Here is a 22,613-nt window from a genome sequence, read left to right on the forward strand (position 1 = left end):
AAAGAGAAGGATCAAGTTGTTACAGGATAAGGTGTTACATCAGGACTGCGTTCCAAGAAAAAGCAGTGGGAGATCGGGAGGAGTGTCTACCCTGCACAGGGTGGTGCCACGCAGAGATATCGGAGTAAGCATTACAGAAACAACTTCAGTTGAATCTGTAGTTCAAGAACTACAAAAGCCCTGTGATTTAACTGGTGCAGTGCCTGGCTCAAATAAATCATCCAGTTCCTCCCCTCACTTAGGGCCTCACTGGGCATCTTTACACCAGGCTGCAATGTGGCTTATAGCCCTACTCAGGAAGGAATTTCAGATGCGGGGGGGGGGGGGGGGGAAGTGAGGTCACTGAAGAGGCAAAGGGAAATTGGAAAAGCCAGGAAGGAACTGGAGGCACTGAAAGTGAAGAGTGGTCAAGTAACAGCAGTGTTAAAGAGTTTATGTTAAAGAATGACAAAATGAAGGAAAAACACTTCCTTTCAGTGCCCAGGTTTCTATGACAAGCAGTGTAGAGTAATTTTACTCAGATGGATCTCAGATAATAGATCTAGGAAAAGAGCTGATATCCAATGCAAGCGAGGAGGAGTCTTCAGTCAGCTGGTGTTCTTGCACAATGTTCCAGATTGTTAGAGACCTGGAAAAATATTTGAACGTACATACACACACAGAGTGTTTTGTTTGGCCACTCTGAGAGTCAGCATTGCTCCTGGGAGCCCTGTTTATCAGGCAGTATTCCTGCAGCTGGGAGCACACTGCTGATGTAACTGTGACACTCCTAGAAGCCAAGCACTGATTTTCAAGACTCGATAAACCAAGAGAGATCACTGAGGAAACTTAATCCATATTCCTCCTTTGTTACAGGATTTCTGCCTGGCGTGTGTCCCCTCAGGGCCAAGCTGGTGGCTGGAGCTGACTGCTGGGAATGGGGGCAAGTGCCAGGGTGCAGTTGGAGCCACTGGTCATTGCCCCAAAAGGCTTTTTTGCTTCAAAACAACCCAATCCTGACCACCACTGAAAAACCAAGAGTAGCTATTGAAAAAAAATAATAGAAAAAAGTGGGATACATCCCCATGCCAAGGTCAGGGATAATATTCATAGAATCACAGAATGGTTGGGGCTGAAAGGGACCTTAAAGATCATCTAGTTCCAACCCCCCTGACATGGGCAGGGACACTTTTCACTAGACCAGGTTGCTCAGAGCCCTATCCAAGCTAGCCTTGAACACCTCCAAGGATGGAGCATGCACAGCTTCTCCGGGCAATCAGTTCCAGTGCCTCACCACCCTCACAGTAAAGTATTTTTTTCCTAATATCTGATCTAAACCTGCTCACTTTCAGTTTGAAGCCATTCCCCTTTGTTCTGTCACTACGTGCCCTTGCAAACAGCCTCTCTGCGAGGCGTTTCAGCGGGCGAAGCCGGAGAGTGCGAAGGGACAGACCGCGGCATCATCAGCCCCGCATGGGCGGCAGCTGCGTGCGGGGGGCGGCGGGCAGGGCGGGCAGGGCGGGCAGGGCACGGCGGGGCCGGCCCCGGTGGGCTCATAAGGCCGCCCCGCCGCATCCCCGGGCCCCGGCATCCCGCGGGGCTCCCGTGAGGCAGCGCCCCCGTTCCCCTCCTCCTTTCCCAGCCCCGTTTCCCGTGGCGAGGCGCCGCCACAGGGGAAGTGACGCCGTCGCCAGGCGAGGTTATATAAAGGGTAGGGCATCAGCGGGCGGAAGCGAGCGGGGCCGAGCGGGCGGCGGGCGGGGGGCGGTGAGCGCTGGGAGCGGGGCGGCTGCCGCAGCCCCCCGGTTATCCGGCCCGGCCATGGATTTCCGCAATATTCTCGTGATGGCCTCGGAGCAGCAGGGGCTGAACGCGGTGCCGGTGAGCTGCGGGGCGGCCGCGGCTGGCGGGGGCAGCGCGGGGCCGGGGCGCGGTGGCGGTCGCAGCCCGTGGGGGGGGTGGGTGGCGCCGGTCCCGCACCGCCCGGTCCCGCCGGGATGCGGGTCCCCTGCCCGCCTCGGCCCCCGCCTGGGCAGAGCTGGTGTCGGGCCCGGCCGGGCCTGTCGCCTTGCCGGCCGGGGGCTCTCGCTCGTGGGGGCTGGAGAAGTCTGTGTGCGGGGAGGGGGCGAGCGGGGCCCCTTCGGTCAACAGGTCCCGGCACGGCCGGGCTCGGAGGGGGCAGCCGGGGCTGGCGCCTGCTGGCCGCTGGAAGTGCCGAGATGCCGAGAGCGAAGCGCTGCTGCGGGGGAAGCCTGTGGCTAAAAGTCGGATAAGTCCTTTTGTTTGCTCTGGAAGCAGAAGTCTGCCACGTCTCAAGTGCGGGTCGGAGACAAAGTGACAAGTTTCGGGTGGATGTGCTGCGTTGTGTGACGTCTTTCTTTAGGAAGAAATTTTTTACCGAGAGAGTAATCAGGCATTGGAATGGGCTGCTCAGGGAGGTAGTGGATTCACCGTCCCTGGAAGGTTTTTAAGATGAGACTGGATGTGGCACTTAGTGCCATGGTCTAGTTACCACGGCGGTGTTGGATCAAGGGTTGGACTTGATCTCTGAGGTCTTTTCCAACCCAGTTGATTCTATCCATTGCAAAGGAATAATCTGTAACAACGCTGTGGGGGATGATTGGCAGAGGGCATTTGGTATATATTCTGAGATCTGTACTTCAGCAGTTTGCATTCTAGTTCAAGATATCAGTAAAATGTGGATTTTGTGTGAAATAACTTGCATGGCTGGATGAAATTTGGCAGTAGGAAGGGCCTGTGGCCTTTTCATATATTAATATCCTGGGTTTTATTCCTCTGTCAGGACCCAAATTATAAGTCATGCGTGCTTATTTGGATAAAAAATATTTGCTCTTTGGTAGCCACCAACTAGGGAAACATTTTTTCTGTTTATTCTTTAACAGAGTACCAGAGTCTTAGGTTTCTATGATTAGCTCATTTAAACCAGTGTAGATGAGAGGGGTAGTTGTTTTTAGCATAAACAGTGGGAAAAGCAGAAAAAAATCATACTCATTAGTTCTGACACCACTAAAATGGAAACACTGTAGAATTCAGAGTATCTCAGTCTATCTGTATCACTAATAGAACTTTGGTAATGCTTGCTAATATTGTGGCCAGTTGATAATATGTACCAGCCATATGGTAGATATGTGTAGTTAATTAGATTCCATCGTGTCTTTAAAATCTTATAAAATATACTTTTTTAAATTTAAGCACATTTAGTTTGTCTCTGACTCTACTTAGACATCTGGTTTGTAACATAAATGTTAAAATATCAAATATAGAAATACTCTAAGATATTTCAATGCCTATTTTATTAGTCTTAAAACAAGCTGTTCCACTAAATTGTCACTGGGTTACTGTAATTCTTACTTCAGATGTTTAAAGCTTTTCATTACATTCTTAGTTTTCTCATGCAGCTTTAATGTACTGTGCCACGATTTTTTTTTGCCACAATACTTATAACTCATGATGATGAATTGATAAAATATCTGCCATGTTCTCCATTGTGGATGTGGTGGTGGAGGGACGCAATCCTACTTGTTGTGCAATGGATGAGGGTTTAGTTACTCTTTTTAGAAAGGCAGCATTAGGATTTGCTAATTCCTAATTAACTCATGTAGTGAGAGTGCTGTTGAATCCATAGCTGAAGCAGTTTGTTTAGCACATTAGTGGTGCAGGTTTTAACTCTAAAGTTGGCCCTTGCCTCCGAGCAAAAGGAGATCTGTACTTGGTACAGCTTGAGGTTATCTGCAGCTGCTTGGCTTTAAAAGAGAGCCTATGGAGTTTTTATGATCTTTGGACAGCCAAGTAACTCCACTACATTAAAGCTAGTATATTAAATGTATTTGTATAAGAAGAATATAATTAATTGAGAATATTTTTGTTAAAAACACCATATAAACAAATTACAAAATTTACTGGTATGTAAAGCTACTAGGTTTCCAGAAATGTTAGTTCCTACATTAATGAGCATATCCCCTGAATTTCCCTCTGAGAAGTTTATTTTAAACTTTACAGTGCACTGAATTAAATACTCCGTGCCCATTGTAATGAAAAGTAGTGACATGCACAAGTAATAAATATTAAACTCTATACATGCATTATACAAGTACTTCAAAGTGGAAACTATATAAAAACTCTAAGAAACAATATGGCCTTGTATTGTAAAAGGGGGACCTGGATAAAGCAGATATTACGTCATGTCCCTGTAAAAACAAATCTGCTTGTTCATCTTCCTATGGAAATCCAGATTGAAAAGGAACATTGCTGAAATCAGCCTTTTAGTGCCCTATTAGTTGCATCAGGTTTTGTTTCTAAATAAAACAGTACATATATGAACTAGTGTCTAAGCTATTAATGATGTACTGCTAATAATCTTCCTAGCAGTTGCTGAGTAGAGCCCCAGTTTTTATCACCTAATATTCCATAGGGACTTTGCTGTTGTATCTTGTTACATATGTTCATGTTAGCAGTTCATTAGATTTTCAACATGATCTTGCTTTGACTAGACATGATAAAAGCTATGAGATTTCATGTTGATTTTAGTAAGAGTTAAATACATTGTCATTCTTTTTGGTGAAATTGATTTACTGTTATGCCACAAATTTTAAATGACGCTATGGATGTGGTGAAGCACTTCCAGATATTTTTATCATACGTATTCTTTAACATACAAAATTTTATTGCAGTTTAAAAAAAAAAAAAAAAACTGAGCACAGTAGAAACCTTTTATTTCACCTAATGTTTGTTGTTATTAATAATTTATTAGGAATTATCTCAAATTGCTCCCAATTCCTTTTAACTGAGGACAAATCTTTGGTGTTCAGAATTGACACATCAAATCTGATACAGAATATCATTTAACCACAAAGAGGTGACCCAAAACGGGAACATCTTGTCATCCACGTCAGCACTTGCTGAGGTCTCAGTTTCAGTCAGACTGATACCTAGTGTCACAAAACAGCCCCCAGTGAAGCTGATAGATACAGGTGACTATGAGAAACAAAGTATTTATGAAGTGAAACACTAGCAGAATCCCAGAGTTTGTTCAGAGGAGGACCTTGGGCTAGAGAGCCTGACCATGGGATTCTACTCTACAAACTATTGAACGCTTGCCCATAGGCAAGAGAAGCCCTGCAAGAGAAATAGTGGGGAATGGCTGTGAAATACAGGCTGTTGTAGGATCAGACTCCTATTGATCAGTGTGTGTGCATTTATTATGTGCTACAACTTGCCTCAAAACAGGGCCTGAAATGCTTTGCATTATGTCAGCTTCCATGTGTGAGCTGCAAGACACACAGTGTGAAATGTTGGCAGGGGTGAGGAGGGCTTTTACTCTCAACTTTCAACTTTTTCTATTTCTGGTCTCTTTTTTTGCAAAAGCAGATGAAAGTGGGGACTAACACATGACTACAGAAAGGAAGGCATAAAGTATCTGTTTAATTTTTTTTCTGTGTGAAGCAACATTTAATAGAAGAAATTTCTGCCTTTTTTCCAGCTAATGGTTCAGCTTGGATATTGTGGCAACACTTGCAAAAATCTTAAGAAATTATTTTTGCTTTTTTAGGAATAAAATGTACGACCCGGTTAAATTGGGTTTGGGAGAGGAGAGCAGTGTGAGCTGATAGTTAAAATACTCATATCAGAAAAACCTTTCTCTTGGTACGGATTGTTGGAAGATGAAGGGAAACAAATTTAAGCATGCTCATTATCTACCATTTAGTTTGTTATTACTAGATATTGAAAGCAGTAGTTGAGAAATCATTGTGTGCACATGTTCTAAGAATGCAGAGGGAGCTGCTGGGAACCCAGTGGTGAGACTGTAGCAGAGGCCTTGGAAATACCAGTCCAGAGGCCCCTGGGCAGTTACACCAATGGCCACTTGCAGTTTGGAAAGTGGCCTTTTGAGGAACTGGTATTAGGGTATTGTGAAAAGAGTGACACAAACAAGGATGTATATGGTGAATGAACCATTGCTGATGTTACCAGAAAGTTATACTCTGCAGAATATTTAGGGGGAAACAGACTTCCCATTGGAGAAGGCTACATGCCTTGGTGAATGGTAAGGAAGAAGAGGAAAAGTGTTGTAATATAACACAGGGGTCACAACGTGCTAGTGAAAAGGGAGCACACCAAAAAATCTCCAGCCTGTGAGAGCCTCTGCAAGCTGCCCATACTGAATAGCACAAGTAGAATTGTCTTTACATTGTGTGTGCAAGCCCACAGCAATAATTATTTGCACAGGTGAGAACCAGGTTTGGCAGAATTGATCAGTCCTATCTTACTACCTGTGTAAATGCTGATCACTGTTAAAGGCAATACTACTGCTGTTGCTTCTGTCTGGGGCTGGTATTTGGTTTAGGCCTTTGGGGGCTTCATTTGGATGCCACAAAGTTCACAATTATTTTATAAATTCTGTTTTACAGTCCAAGATCTGGCACTTGAGTGCTGACATGGAAGTAACTGCAACTGTATCAGGATCATGTGCCATGTTTTGAAGGAAGTCAGTGACTTCAGAGCAAATAATCCATGTTTACAACTCGAATAGTGCAGTGTTCTGGGAACAGCTTGACCTGCTTTCTCCTGAAGGCATTTCTATTACTCTGTTGATTTAACCAACCTAGCAATAGTTATAAAAAGCCAGAGTAGTGCTGCTGCTTCTTAGATGATGAAGTGACATGCCCTGGCCTATTTTGTCTGGTTTATCTGGAATCTGGTGCATGTTCATGCAAACACTTTATCAGTGTTTGTGGAACATGTGCATGGTTCAGTGCTTTTAAAAAGACTACTTAAGCAGGTCATTTTATTTCTAAATGAAAGTGAATGAAACTTGTGTCAACAATAGTAGTGATTCCCTGTACAGAAAATGGGTATTAATTTATGAATTGTTTAGCTGTGTGGCCAGTTGCTAGTCAATACCAAGAAATGCTAGTGATAGGAAGACTTAAATCTGAATTTTGCATGATGTGCCATGTTAGTGGCAGTCAGAAAACAGCTTGTCTGTCAAGCTGCTTTACAAACCTGCTCCTGGATACGACTGTTGGTCATAGTACAGCAAAACAAAGCCTGAAAACTGCTTCCCCATCACTTTAATTCTTTATAAGGTTTTCTAACAGAATAGATCAATCTACATTTGTCCCTGCTGTTTAGCAGTTTTCAAAGGTGCTCCTTAGGCATAAAACTCTTTCAGAATCACACAATCATTTAGGTTGGAAAAGACCCTTAAGATAGAGTCCAGCTGTATCCTCAGTCTTGAAAATTCTCAGGTTTTAAAAACTCTGTAGAAATTGAATAATTAAACCAAGCTTTGCCAAATTAGGTTACCAATGGCAAAACATGGCATATTTGACTTCGTAAGAAAATTAGTAAATGGTAATACTAATTATTATTATACTAAGATGAGTATAATATATATCATTATACTACAGTGAGTATACTACAAAACACCGAATATGGTTTCTAAGGTTCTAATTTGCTTCAACCTTTTTCTGAAAGGATTTTGACTAATAATGAGTGGATTTCTCTCTCTTTTCCAATTCAGGTGGAGTAAGCCAGATTAGTTGGGGACACTGAGTCATGGGCCACATCTGAGCAAAAACTGAGAGGCAATACTGCATCACTGTTCAGGTTTCCTGAACAGTCAGATCTTGGAATGCTTTTGGTGCAAACAACAAAGTCAGTTCTCAGATTGTAAACTTCCTTACACAGAGGTGAAGCTCAGTAAATGAGCGTGACTATAGTAGGTTTTCAGTGTGATGAGGCAACATTGCAGGTTTTACTACTGCAGTGTGTGTGGATGGTGCAGCTTTGTAATTCTGTTCTAGTCATTTCAGAAATTTCTCAAGGCTACAAGTAGCTGGTATTGTAGCTGCCTTTCTTGGAGTCAATTTTGGCTGCAGTTCGGGGATGAGCCTCTGAACCTTGCTTCTTAGTGCGTGTATATTCAAGATAATGTATGGATTTGCATGTTAGTAATTAAAGTAATCAAAGGATCTATTAATATGCTGCAGATCAATTAATCAGAAATTTGAATGAAGGCTTCAGTTGGGTGATATTGGAATTTTTAGAGAGTTATGCCACTAGCCTGCCTGATTATTGCTTCTAAAAGATTTGGATGTAGGTTTCTTTACCAGATATTATAATTTAATTATTTTATTTAAGTTCTGTAAGGCTACATGAGGATAGGATGATCATGTGCATAAATATATGGAAATGCTGACTTGTGTGGCTCTTCAGTGATACTGTTTTTTCACAGCTTTCTTTTGGTGAGGATCCTAATGTCTCATGTGGGAGATCTTGGTTTAGATTTTAATCTATTGTCTTACTACTAAAATAAAAAAACCCAGCTTTCCAGCTGCTTCTGGGTTTAACTGGTTTCTATTGTATTTATATTTGCAACTATCTCGTTCTTATTGCTTTGGGGTTTTTTTCTGTAGCCTGTGGGAAGAAGTTCAAAAAAAGTCTTTGGGGTTTTTTTCCATTTTAAGCAGAGTCTGGTACATTTGTGAAAGGCAGTGTTTGAACAGGCATAGCACATTGGGGTAAGTGTTTGTTATAATAGATCCCAGTAAGAAAGGCACTTGATCTCTTAAGATATTGATTAAAATTTATCGGATTTAACAGGGGAAGCAAAAAAGGGGGTAGCATAGATAACTTTGCATCTGTTCAGTTGTGGGAATCCCAAGTTGAACAGCACTGGACAGACATCTAGGCATGGCAAACTGTGCAAATCCTGTCCATGGTGTGAATGACCAACATTGTAGTCTTTAGAGCTTTTGCAGGATGTCCTTGGCAGTAAATGGCACAATTTATCATTTCCTCTGCCAAGGAAAAGGATGTTATATGAAAACATGCTGCTTCACTTCAAGATATGATATAAAATCATGGAATAGGATCTGCTAAAGGTAATCTAGTCCAACAGTCCTGTAATGAGCAGGGACATCTTTAAATAGATCAGGTTGCTCAGACCTCTGTCCAATATGAACTTCAGTGTTTCCAGGGAAACATCTGCATCTGATGCATCTGCAGCCTCTCTGGACAACCTGTGCCAGTGTTTCACCACTCTCATCATATACAATTTCTTACCTATATCTAGTTTGAATCTACCCTCTTTTAGTTTTAAACCATTACCCCCTGTCCTGTTGCTGATGGCTCTGCTTAAAAGTCTGTCCTCATATTTCTTATACACCTTTCAGTACTGAAAGGCTGCAATAAGATCTCTCTGGAGCCTTGTCTTTGCCTGGCAAATTACACCACATGCAAGTGCCATAATTGCCAGGTGCCAGGTGTGGGCTGTGTGTGCTGTCACAATTAGTGCTGAGGTCACACACTAATCTCGGGCGATAAGTGGAGTGCAGGCCTGGACCCATTCAGGTCACCTACTGTGTGGATCAGTAACTCCTTGATATACAGTAGTCACTGTCAGCAGGAACTAAAATCAGTATTGCTGGTTTTACATCGATCTACTGATAAAGTCCATTCCAACTTTTGGAATAATTAAATTTTTTGAGTTGATTTCTTTATTTTTGCTGAATTAGGTAAACTGAAATGAGTGTCCACAAGCAATCTGAAAATGGAGCTGTAAGCCTGCAGTCTGGAATTGAACTGACTGGCAGCTTGAGCTGTAGTTTGCTTTTGGTTCCTGCTTGGTCAAAGACTAAGGCTGAACTGAAATATTTTTATTCCATTACTAATGCAGCCATTACATTCCTTATTAGTCCAGTGCATTTCACTCATTTCTGTTTCCCTTCCTGTTTTCTGGTTTCCTGTTCATTCCTTCCAAAAGCTGAGTGAATCCCTGACACAGATGAGTAGAAAGTACCTCACTAAGAAGACCTGCAGCAATGTATTTTGAGATAAAATAATAATTTGACAGTTCAGTAAGTTCAGTGGGACTTGACAAAGTTTTAACAGTGGTTTGACAAGGTTCTATGAGTTCGATGCAAGGTTCATCTTAATAAATACTCATTGGAAGAAACACACAAAGGAAAATAGAGTTCAAATTGAGCTGGAATGATTCTGAGACTGGTGACGCAAAGAGTGAGGAGCACCTTCCTGTTGAATCACAGGGTTCAGAGCTGACTGCTTTCTAAACTCCCTTTGGAGCCTAGGTGTGGCTGGATCCAATTGTAGTCTCAGACTTGGTTAATGGTTTTTGTCTAGTGAAATTATCCATACAGTGTTTATAATAATATGGAATTAATGTTTCCTCATACTACTTCAGCATGCTCTCAGTCACCTACTGAGGAGCTGTCACTGGTAAGGGATCCCTCTGCCTTGGGTAAGGAAGGGTCTCTTAGTTTCAGGTAAGGAATCTCTAACCTTGAAAGGCGTCCCTGCTCAGGAGGTGTCACCTGCCGAGCAGTTCAACTGCAGTTCAGGCAGAGCTCAAATTTGGGCCCATCCTGATGGTAATATTTAGAGGGTGAGGTAGTTGGCTGCTAGTCAACAGTACAGACAAGATAGATGTCTTCATTTTTAGTGCTTGTATCTTGTTCAATACTTCGGTTATCTTGCTCTTCTGGGTTTTGAAACCACCTTTCAAAATAAATTTCAAGATACCTCTAGTCCCTTGTATGGGAGCCAGGGAATTTCTAGCTTGCGGGTTTTCCCCAATGACTTGAGGCCTGTTGTTCCTTAGTCAGCCTGAAACAAAGTACATCTAGGAGTGAAGTGTATCCAACAACTCTCGGCTTCAGTGGGAATTTGTTGTTTGCATATTCTGGACCACTTCTATGCTTAAAGTCAAATACATGACTATTATGCAACTCCTCAGTTTCAAAAACTGATTTTTACATTTCTTAACTCTTCTGACCTATTTCTTTGTTCTTTGCAGAAAAGGTACAGTTTGGCCGTTGGTCCTCCCAAAAAAGTTCCAAAAGTCAAGGGTGTAGAGTCTGCAGCAGTGCAAGCATTTCTCAGACGGCAAGAAGAAGAAAAAAGAAAAAAAGGTAAAAGTCCAAAATATTTCCTATAGTAGACTTTTGTTGATTCATTTGAGATTTGCCTCCTTATTCAAAGCTTTTGTAAATATGGCTACGTGTCTGTTTCTGGAATTTATGCACAGAAATTCCTGGGGCTTAGGGAAAGCCAGGACTAAGTAAGTAGTCTTACTTAGAACTACTGAGAAGTAGTTAAGGTAAGAGCACAAGAAGCCATCTGGACTTTGGTAACTTAAGTTTGAAAAGCTTCATCTGTGTGAAAAATGGAAAGAGTTTCTGTTGTTGTATGTTAACTTAGTGTATCAATACAGTCTGAATTTTAAATATATATGTCAGAGGCTTTGTTTGAGCCACACTTTTTCCACTGTATTATATTTCCTTTAAATAGTCTGTAGAATGAACTAATATTACATTGCTTCTGATGTTTTATTAAATCTGATGGACCGGATGGCCCAGGGTGTTCTTCCTCTCCTGGGCCAGTTGTGAGTCTGCTCCTTATTCCTGCTGTCAGGTGCACCCAGAAGCAAGATTGAGCATGAATTCCATATAGGAATGCTTGCATCCTCATGTTACACAGTCACAGCCCTTGACAGTGAAATAATATAGACAGGGAATGGTACCTTTACAAGCACCCAAACAATGAGTAGCCCAGTCCATTTTCTAGGAATTTATGCTTTTCCTGAATCTTTCTGATATTTAGCCCCCACACCCTTGGTCTCTCCGGTATTTGGTGTTCAGATCTCTTACCTCTTCTCCAGCTAGTTCAGCCTGAATTTTGTCAGTGGACCACACGCAGATGTAAGACAGCATACTCATGCAGAAAAGAGCTAAAAACTGTTCAGTGAGAGTGTAAGACAGACTGTGGAGATAGTCTCTTATCAGACATGTGTAGTGACCAGATGCTTGCTTATCTGTGGTTGACTGCTTCTGTATCAACCCTGCATGCTTCTACACACACACACTTGTATTTCCCTATTCTTATCCCCCCAATACTCTTTTATTCCCTCATTTTCCTCATCTTCCCTTAGACACCTGATAGTAAAGTCTCAAAATTCTCTTGCTCAGTCTCAGAACTCCCTCTACTACCCAGAGATCCCATAACTCGTTCTGTACCTTCTTGCACAGTGCTTCTCTGTAGTTTTTGTGGCATTCTGGAGAGCTGCTTCCCTTGAATGACCTTAGTGGGTTTTGCCATAACAGCATTTGTTTTAATTGCTTGCCTTTGTTGGAGTAGCTTATACAGGTGGGTTAGCCTGCCCTGTTGGCAGACCTCTGGTCATTTTCTGTTCTATTTTGGATACCTGTGAGCCAGATATCCTTAAATTACTGTCCTAACTGGTTTATCAGTTTGGAAGAAATTGAAGTAAAAAGTAATGCTTTTGCCTAACTTTCTCCTGGTTTTCGTACAGCACTGGAAGAAAGAAGAAAGAAAGAGCAACTCTTGGCAAGGCGTATTGAACTGAAACATGACAGAAAGGCAAGAGCTATGGCCTCACGAACAAAGGATAATTTTTATGGCTATAATGGCATTCCTGTTGAAGAGAAGCCTAAAAAGAGGAGGACGAGTGAGAATGTTGCTCAGGCCCCAGAGGCTGAGTATGCAACAGAAGATGAAACTGAGCAACTTGAGTACAGTCAGACTGAATCTGAACATGAGCAAGAAGAATATGAAGAGAAACCATCCAAAGCTGCAGTGAAACCAAAGGCACCTCCCAAAAGTGCACCACCACCTCTGAACTTTACAGAGCTCTTGAGGCTTGCTGAAAAGAAACAATATGAACCAGTGGAAATAAAACCAGTGAAAAAGGTAGAAGAGAGACCCAGAACAGCAGAAGAATTGAGAGAGAGGGAATATTTGGGACGCAAAAACAAAAGAGTAGAAATGCATAGGAAAGATGAGAAGGAGATTAAGACTACAGGGATATCCAGCTCTTCAAAAAAAATGTCTTCTCAAAAAACATCTGTAAATGCAAAACTTAATAAAAGCTCGGTAGATAAACATTCCACGTCAAAACCCAATGTGTCGCTTTCTATGGGTGGTATTGATAAGAAATCCAAAGCACCAGCATTGACTGAAAAACACTCACGGTCATCATCTTCCTCCAGATTTGATCATATGGAAAAAAAACCACAAAATGGCTCCTTAAAAAGCTCTACTGGTAGCAGTCATAGTAAATTACCTGTCAATGGTATTAGGAAGTCTGGCTCAAGTTCTCACGTGCCACCCTCAAAACCCATGGCCAATGGGGCTCAAAGGCTGCCATCTGCTAAAGAATCCAGCCTGAAAAAGCCTGCCCATGCAAAACCAGGAAATACTGCTGCCCTTCAGCATGGAATCAACTCCAATGCAAAACGATCAGGCAGCAGCTTAGGAAAAGGAGGACCTGGACATCCTGGAGGTGGTTCAGGTGCAGGACCTGGGCGATCAAGCAGCAACTCTGGCATGGGACCTGGAAGGCCGGGAAGTGGTTTAAGCTCAGGACCTGGGCGACTGGGCAGCGGCTCAGCCACAGGACCTGGAAGGCCAGGCAGCAGCTCAAGCACAGGACCTGGGCGACTGGAAGGTGGCTCAGGCGTGGGGCCTGGGAGGCCGACTGGCAGCTCAAGCACAGGACTTGGGCGACCAGGCAGCAGCTCAGGCATGGGACTTAAACGACCAGGCAGCAGCTTGGGCACTGGACCAGGAAGGCCAGGCAGCAGCACAAATGTGGGACCTGGGCGACCAGGCGGCAGCTTGGGAACAGGACCAGGAAGGCCAGGAATCAGTCCAAGCACAGGAGCCAAGCGACCAGGCAGCAGCCTGGGAGCAGGACCAGGAAGGCCAGGCATTAGCACAAGCGCAGGACCTGGGCGACCAGGCAGTGGCTCAGGTGCAACTGTAAAACCGAAGTGTACTGTCGTGTCAGAGACCATTTCTTCTAAAAACCTAGTCACAAGACCTAGCAATGGACAGATGAATGGAATGAGACCTTTTCAAGGGCATAGACCTGTGCTTCATCCACAAGGTATACATTTGTAGAGCAGATTTTTTTCACTGTTGTGGTTTAACCCCAGGTAGCACCTAAGTACCATGCAGCTGCTCACTTGCCCTGTCCCCCAGTGGGGGCAAAACTGGAAAAAAGGGTAAAACTTGGATGAGAACAGTTTAATAACTGAAGTAAATGTAATAATATTGACAACAGTAATAATTTTAAGGAAAGGGGAGTAAAATGTAGGAGAAACACATGATGCATGGTACAAACAATGTTCTGTGGTGTGGAATATCCCTTTGGCTGGTTCAGGTCAGCTGTCCTGGCCGTGCTCCCTCCTGACTTTTTGTGCACCTGCTGACTGGCAGAGCATGGGAAACTGAAGAGTCCTTGACTGAGAAAAAGCACTATTAAGCAGCTACTAAATCATCAGTGTGCTATTAACCTTTCTCATATTCAAAACAAAGCACTGTACTGCTACCAAGGAAGAAAATTAACTCTATCCTAGCCAAAATAAGGACATTCATTTAGTTATTGTTTTGTATGTTTTATGCATGTCTGAGTTGAGGTCACTAAGAGACTTTTGACTATTTATAGATGCAGTTAGGGAGACTTGGAGAAAATACCACATTTGCCTTTTAAAGATTGCTTTTAACAGTAGAATGTTTTTTCTGCTTTGCAACTTTTTATTTTTGCCTGTGCTCATAACTCTTGAAATACAGGTGGTGGGAATTATTACATGAAAGGAAACCAAGCAGCCTGTGATGGATGTTGGTATATGAATGCTGTTAGAAGGAAAAGAATTCACTTCTAGCATCACTTAATAATACTTAGTCTATAATATTTCATAGTGTCATAAATAACAGATGCTTGAAGGGGTACATACTGACTGAAAAATCAGTCAGGCTCTCTGTGGTTTTACATTTCAGTGTTTTGGCAAGTTCATCTTATCAGTAACAAGCAGTTCTAAAAATTTATTTCTGGTCAGGAACAAGCAGAGTGGAGTATAGTGAATACATGCCTAGAAAACCCTGAACAAAGAAGACATCTGCTGGGTGGTTTCCTCAGGATGCTGTTGGTGATACTGATATGTAATCTTCTCTAGCACAACTTAGAGGAAGTCTTTCCTTTTACTGAGTTTCTGAGAATTGCTAGTTAACTTGAGGCAGAAGTTTTCTACCTTGAAGCCCAATGTAAAATGGCTGTGCCCAAGGTATAGCAAGGAGAAGTCCTGTTAAATTAATGTAATGTTCATGTTATTCATGATTTTTTTTTTTTCTGCTCTCCTGCCATTTAGGTCTTGGGAGACCACCAATTAGTTACAAGAGGCAAATAGAAGATGATGATGATGACGAGTATGACTCTGAAATGGATGACTTCATTGAAGATGAAGGGGAACCCCAGGAAGAAATATCAAAACATATTCGGGAAATATTTGGCTATGACCGGAAAAGGTAAGAAAAATGACCATTCTAAAATACTGCAGAACAAGCAGTAGAACAATGGAAATTAATGTAGTTCTACAAATAAAAATGTTTTAGAAATAGGGGAAGTGCAGGTATCCAGAAATTGTATCGCATTGAAGAAATTTAACAAGCATTACTGCTGCTTATTGCGGAAGATACCTTGAATTTTCACACTGCCTACAATGCTCTTTTAGGGAGCAATAAAATTTGCCTAGGACATCACTGGAAAACAGCACAGCTTCGTTGTCTCACCTGGATAATTCATAGCAACTCTTTATTACTGGATGTTAAAATGCCTTCTGTAGCAGTCTGCAGTACTTCAGAATTCTTTAGATGTAAGTGCCCAAGTATGAACTGCTAAATGCAATAGTGTCACCTGCTCTGAGAGGACCTAATTTGGTATGCCTAGGAACTGATGGAAAGTGAAGGCTCTTAGCTGGCTTATTTAAATACTTCCTTCTTGTCTGACAATAAGTGTAAGAAAACAGGCATTTTCAAGGCTTGTAACTTACGTTCTTTTAAAACCTTAAAATCTGCAGGCAAGTGATTGTTCTTTCTGAGAAGGGGTGTGAATTCATTAACTGTGCACTCTGATGGTTTTTAGTGTTCTGAAAACTCATATTTAACTTCCAGGTACAAAGATGAAAGTGACTATGCCTTACGTTATATGGAGAGCAGCTGGAGAGAGCAACAGAAAGAAGAAGCTAGGAGGTATGCATGGGTTTAAACTGGGATAGAAATTGGGAAGCTTATTGCTTAATATTTTCATATTGGTTTTGACCATTGGTTTTGGCCTCTGGGCCTGCACAACTCTTATGTTATAAACTGATTTGGTTTTTAATGGCTTGTAGGATAAGATTTGTGAAAGTTATAAGAGTTTTTTATAGATATTGGAATTCACGGAGACACCAAATTCTTTTGTTCTACTGAAATTTTTATATTGTTATTCAGAAGGTGCCTTGAGCATTAGAAACTTGCATCTTTGTTAAGTTAGTCAGTGTTCTTATTCTTCCTTGCTTCTGAGGAAGAGCTGCAGCTCATGCAAATCTGTAGTCTGTTAAATGGAGTTAGGGGAACTAACTGGAATTTTAAGTGATATTGCCGTTAACCAAATCCTCTGTTGAAAACCCAGAGTGAGTTTTTGCAGAGTTGAATTCCTGATTCACTTTTAACTACACATGCAGCATAAAGGCAGTGGAGTTGAGAAACTTCAGTTAAGCTCAGTTTTACCCTTTTCCATGCTCAACTGTTTTTCACTGAGTGCTTGGTTAAAAGCACATTTGAAATGAAGAACTTCTAACCAAGCAAGTCCACTTAAATTATAGTTGTTCTAAGCCAGATTGAAAAAAAATCATTCAGCAAGCCAGTTTTATCACATAGATCCTTGTTGTGTTTGTTTCTGTCCTTAATTTGGATGACTGCAGCTTCCTGAATTCAGGGAGGTGGGTAGAACATGCTGTATTATCAGTATCTCTTCCATGGACCTGTTCATCAGAGTCAGGTGGACTGAGGGTGGAACTTGTAGCTATGTGTATATGGTGCCTCAAGCCAGGAAGTGCAACAAAATCTTTTACTTCTCTACTGTTTGACAAATCCATTCACTCCCTTGCCAGTGTAAAAAGTTTAGGTGGCTCTTAGAAACTGATGAGCATCAGTCCTGCCACGACTTGTATGATGATATATTGGCAAGAATTGATGGATGTTTTTCAGTAGCTATTTTTTGGGAGGAAAAGAAGACCTTATGTATTTTTTTATTACACAATCTTTATTTTTTAACAGAAGTTTTAAATATTTTTTCCCCTCAAAATATTTGATTCTAATCTAATGATAAAATCTTTCTTTTTTTAAAGCTGTATTCTTCTAAAATTATTGTTCAAGTCAGTACTTTTAGGATTGCTTTTCTTGAAGGAGGGGTGAAAGTAAAACTTCATGTGTCTTGAGTAGCAGTGTAAAGGATTTAATCTTATTTGGCAGCTTGAGACTCGGTGTTCAGGAGGACCTCGAGGAACTGAGACGGGAAGAAGAAGAATTGAAACGCAAGAGACAGTCCAAGAAGCTGAGGACACGTTAACTGGCTTACGGTGTTGACTTTGTTCATGTTTCTGCTACCCTCTGCCTCCGTACATCTCTTACTCTATTTCAGTTTCCATTTGCTTGTTAGAGGGCAAAAGAGTATTTAAAGGGATTAAAGTACTGAAAAGCAAGGCTTTAGTTTGACCTAAATAAGATATTTATTTTTAATACTTGCCAGGGTTGTTTTTTTATAAAGACATTAATGCACTAATGCATATTAAATGGAATAAAATTAATAGATGTTTCCATTGATTAAACCAGTTCAAAATGCCAGCAGAAATATTGACTAGCTATGCACTGACATGGAACTGTGTGGGCCACGTACCAGTAAACCAATTTTGCATTCACTTGAAAGAAAGGAATAGCATTCTTGTTCCCTGATATTTCTTGAGAATTAGAGAAATTGCTTTATATCCTACTTGGTCTCCCAACATGAGCCTCAAAGTCTTGAAATGTCATCTTCTGTACAGCAGCGGCTTGGGTGTAAATTCAGCCAAAGTTTTGTTTAAGGCAATAATGTGCTGCATATCTTCTGATTTGAGGACCCATAAAAATAATTTGAATCTCTTTATTTCTAAGTAGAAAAGGGCATGTCATTTGCAAACTGTACAGTTATGTGTATGGCCAAAAGATTGTTGGCTTTTGCTGTGTCTGGAATTCCAATGCCAGTCTAATTCAGTATGAGAAACACACACCCTGAAAACAAGAATTCTTAGTGTTTGTATGTAACTTGTGCTTTTGGGCTCGAGGCATGTGCTTGGAAATTCTTTTCCTGCCCTGTAGATATTCACATTTGTTTAACAGCTTCTGCTGCTTTTACAAATGATGTTTTTTCTTACATTAAACATACAATGTGTTATTTAAAATGTGAAGCAGTCACTATCTAATTATCTTAAATGTTTAGAAAGCACATCAGAATTAAATTTGGTTAGAATGCATTTGCAGCTCTTCGATATTAACAACTTCATGTTAATACTTGTGATTGATTTCATCGAGCCAAAAACCTTTATTATGTATAGCAGGAGAGTTAGTTCAGTTACTTACCTTAATGCCCATATTTGCACATTATTTCTAACTATGCACTTAAAGACTGTTTGTTTCAGTAACTGAATTTGTTTACAATCAGCGCAGGGTTTGTGTAAGTCTGCAGGACTGAGAGTCTGAAGCTCAAATCTGGTGTTGCATCTACTTTGATTTCTCCAGGTTGCCCTTCAAAGTTCACCAGTGTCACTACTCAGCTTTGCCTCAAGCCCCAGAACTCCATTGATAGTATCTATCTTCAGCTGCTTCAGGCCATTATGCTTTAATGCTGGAAATACTTGGAAAAGTACAAAAAGGGCTTTGGGTGTTGGTTGGGGGGTTGAAAAAGGAAAACTTATATTGTGGAAAAATGACAAAGGAACCTTTCCTATTAGGCCTGTTCTTAACAGTGCTGCTTCTAGGAAGCAGTTCAGATAGCAACCTGTAAAGAACAGTCTTGGAAGCTGCTCAAGTTTAAACATCTGACTCTTAATGTAAGAAAAAACAGATTTGCCTTGTTAAGATGTGTTCTGTCAATGGCATGAGATTTCACTGCCTAAGCAAAATATTGATGTGAGTAAGCTAATGGTATAGATTCTATAAACTAATTCAGTATTAACTGACACAGAGCCCCCATTGTTGCTCCTCTGTAGTTTTAACTTTATTAACTAACAAAAACTGTTTCTCAGTGTGTGCACTTAAGACCATGCAAGATAGTGTAACCTCACTGTCTAGAAGTGTGTTGTATTCTCTGCTGCATTGGGACCATCTAAAATTTCCTATTGGAAATATCCTGGTTTCTAGAATTACCCATTTAAGACAATGAACATTGGGACCATGATGAAGTTCTAGGTTTTTACTTCTTAATTCTTTTCAGCTGGAAAAGACTCTAGCTCTGTCAACCCAGACAGCTATATCTCTGAGCAACTTCCTACCTGGTTGGGGAAAAAAAGTCTCTTATGAAGCAAAAGAAATACATTAATTTGAAATTGGTTCAGTTGGGAATGAAATCTGCATTTCAGACAAATATGGGCTAAATAAAACCTGAATATTTCACCACTTTCTGATTATTTAAGCACGCAAGATCAGTTAAACTTCTTAATCTGTAAAGCACTTTGTCATTTAGATGGTGACTGGAATGTACTCTGCTAGCCTCCCTAAGACACTGTATAACTGTCTCTTCACACAGTGAACATTGCTTAAATTTTGTCTACTTCATATGAAAAATTATTCAAGGACGCATTTGTAATTTTATGATCAAGAAGTACTTTCTCATAATTGGCATGGGATGCTAATAGGTTTCATGTTTTGTACAAATGTTTGGCTTTTAATGTGCTTGCATTTGTTGCATATTTGTAAATCAGCTAGGAAGGAACTAAACTTGTTTTTTGTAATTCCTGACCTTGTATCCAAAAACATGTTTACTGTTTGCCAGATTAATAGTATTCATCTAGTAACAGTATTTCAGTACTTGTCCGAAGTGCATCTGAATTTGAGGTTAAGAAAAACTGGAAGAATGCTTTTATTGGTTTATTGGGATCAGATGTTCAGCTAATGATTTAATTGTATTTAAGGAAATTCTGGTTTGGTTTTTAGATTTTTAATTCACTGTTTGACAATGTGCCTTTTTTACTAAATTGTGTCAAAAAAGTATTGAATGTAGGAATATAAAAAGGTTGGTTGGTTTCTGCTATCTCAGATTCTATATCCTTAAACTTGAGAGTGTGAAATGACATACGTTTCATAAAACCCTTCCAGGTCTGGCTTTGATTGCACAATTAAGGTAGCTACTTCTTTACTGCTAATGCTAAATCAAATGAAGGGCACTTTCTACTGATGACTACTTTTTGAAAATGTCTTGTATTTACACTTGAGCTGTATTTCACTTTACAGCAACATCTTTTGGAGGCCAGGGTTTTGCATATCACAGGAAGCCTTAGTGTGCAACTCTGTGCTGTGCTTTAAAATAAAAATCTTTCAAGAAGTATATGAGATCTCTATTGAAATCTGGATTTATTTTTGTGTAAAGCCCAAAATATTGTCCAGGAAAACTAATTTTCTATTTTTTTTTTTTTGCATTTTGTAACATGATCTAGTAGCTGATGCATATTTCTAGATATAGCATATTTCTGGAGACCAAAACATGTCAAAGTAAATAAATATATGGAGAGACTGGTGTTTAAATTGTGATGAATGTACTTCTATTTATTTTGGTGAGTGGGTGTGATGCAATATTAAAGTGTTAGTGTGTAAATAAGGGTGCTTCTAGTGTTAGCCAATGATTTATTCCTTTGGGGATATCATGTGTGCACAATGTCTTTTTACACAATGTGACAAATCAGGTTAAAAACTGGTACATAGCTTAACTGCTTTCTGGTGCTGTCAAAGAGGTGTATACTTTTGCACACACCAAATGCATATAAGTTTTGCAGAGTATGTATACAATAAATTACAGGCATTAAACATTTTGCTGCTATTTCTCATTGGTTTACTTTATGGGAGATTTATCAGAATTACTTTCTGTTCACCTAGAATTGTTCTAGGTGAATGCCAGCAAGAATGTATGAAAAATTAATGGAAGCACTTAAGCCTTCAGAAAAGATCTGAAAGCTACTGGTGTCTCTTGCAGTTTAGGCTATGACATAATTTGTATTTGGAAGTACATGTATTTTAGAATGATCATATACACAAGTGTACCCGTTGCCTTTAATCTTTTCCATCCTGCAGTTTCATAAGCAGCATCCTTCTTGGTTTCTCTTACTCCCGTGGAAGGAATGTGAACTGCCTTGGAGGCTGTCTCCTCTGGAAAGGTTTTCTGCTTTGACAGGGGGAAGTAAATGCAGTGACTGTTCTGATCAGCTGGTGCTGTGACCCACTTCCAAATGGATGAAAGGATACACATCAGTGAGCCCACCCGCCTTTTCTTTGAACAGCAGCATTTGCACAGTCCTGTGCATAAAAAAAAATATTTTGTTGTATTGCAAATCAGTATTTAATGCGTCCTTGTTTTGAAAACATGAAATCTGACCTTCTTTGGAATTACCCTGTATGGAATTCCCTCGAGATTTTTCATGCATCTTAGTAGCTGTAATCAGTCATTATCAGCCATTATTTCAAAGCAAATATGTTCTGTTCAGAGGGAGGGTGATTCTACGTTGAGTTACTATCTTAATCCAGCCAGTAAAGCTACTTCTCTGGAAGCAAAAAAATATTTTACATAGGTTTAGAAAAAGTAGTTACAGGTTTTCCTTGTTCGAGGGCAGCTTTTAGTTGCAATTTACTTGAAATAACATTTTAGTTCCACAAGACAGAACTACAGTGGAATCATCCCATAGATAGACTTTTCTTACCCCTAGAAATGCATATGGAAACACTTATTCATTCATGAGCCTGGTAATCCAAAAAGCCTTTGATATATCATGCTTAATGTACCCTGTGGAATTGAATTAAATTAAGGACAGAAGACATTCCTGAAGTAATGAAGCATGTTGCCAGCTTAGTCCTAACTTCTCTGTCCACAACGGATAGTTTTGTTTTTCCACACCACCTGGTGTGGAAAAGCTTAATTTGCTTTGGGGTTTTTTTGTTTGATTTTTTTTGTTTTGTTTGGGTTTTTTGGTTCAGTTCTTCATGGGAGTCCTGGGTTTTGCTTATATACTTTTCCCTGCATGAGCAAATTCATAGAATTTTTGTATGCTGGATGCAACTTCTGCCCAGTTTCTCAACATTCCTCTGTTGATGCCATCGCTCATACTGTGTATGTGAAAGTTGATGGCTATCAACAATTTTAAGAGAATCAACAATTTAAAGAGAATCAAGAGCTTCAGTAGGTTTTTTTTATCTTGTTGAAGGAATGGACCTGATTATGACTTGAAAAAACACTTGAGTATAGTGGTCCTGGTTTTGTAGTATATTGGAATAACTATGAGAGCATAGCTGTGCACACACTGAGTGCAAAAGCATGTTTGGGTACCTTACATGTACTTCTCAATGTATTTAGCTTCTCTTGTGGACTTTTTCAGGGGAGGTAACTAGCTTTCTTGGATGATAGAGCTAAGGATATATGATGTTTGTTGTTTGTCTGTCCTCAACTCCCTATCACGATGATTCAATAATTCTCTGTGCCAGCTTCTTCCAGCTCCTGTGTTGTGTGAATGCTTTGT

At 40.6% G+C, this 22,613-nt stretch overlaps 1 protein-coding gene across 1 annotated transcript; it reads left to right on the forward strand.

The window, feature by feature from the left end:
• Positions 1-1,719: 1,719 nt before the first annotated feature.
• On the forward strand, positions 1,720-20,915 carry SPTY2D1 (SPT2 chromatin protein domain containing 1). The gene is made up of 6 exons (XM_051803807.1): positions 1,720-1,860; positions 10,817-10,931; positions 12,332-13,927; positions 15,189-15,345; positions 15,991-16,068; positions 17,332-20,915. Exons 1-6 carry the CDS (start codon positions 1,801-1,803, stop codon positions 17,426-17,428), a joined length of 2,103 nt encoding a protein of 700 aa, XP_051659767.1. The 5' UTR covers positions 1,720-1,800; the 3' UTR covers positions 17,429-20,915.
• Positions 20,916-22,613: the final 1,698 nt, after the last annotated feature.

The sequence above is a fragment of the Manacus candei genome, unplaced genomic scaffold (genome assembly GCF_025592945.1).
Source record: "Manacus candei isolate 608988 ecotype Guabito, Panama unplaced genomic scaffold, ASM2559294v1 h1tg000060l, whole genome shotgun sequence".
In the NCBI taxonomy this organism is placed as follows: domain Eukaryota; kingdom Metazoa; phylum Chordata; class Aves; order Passeriformes; family Pipridae; genus Manacus; species Manacus candei.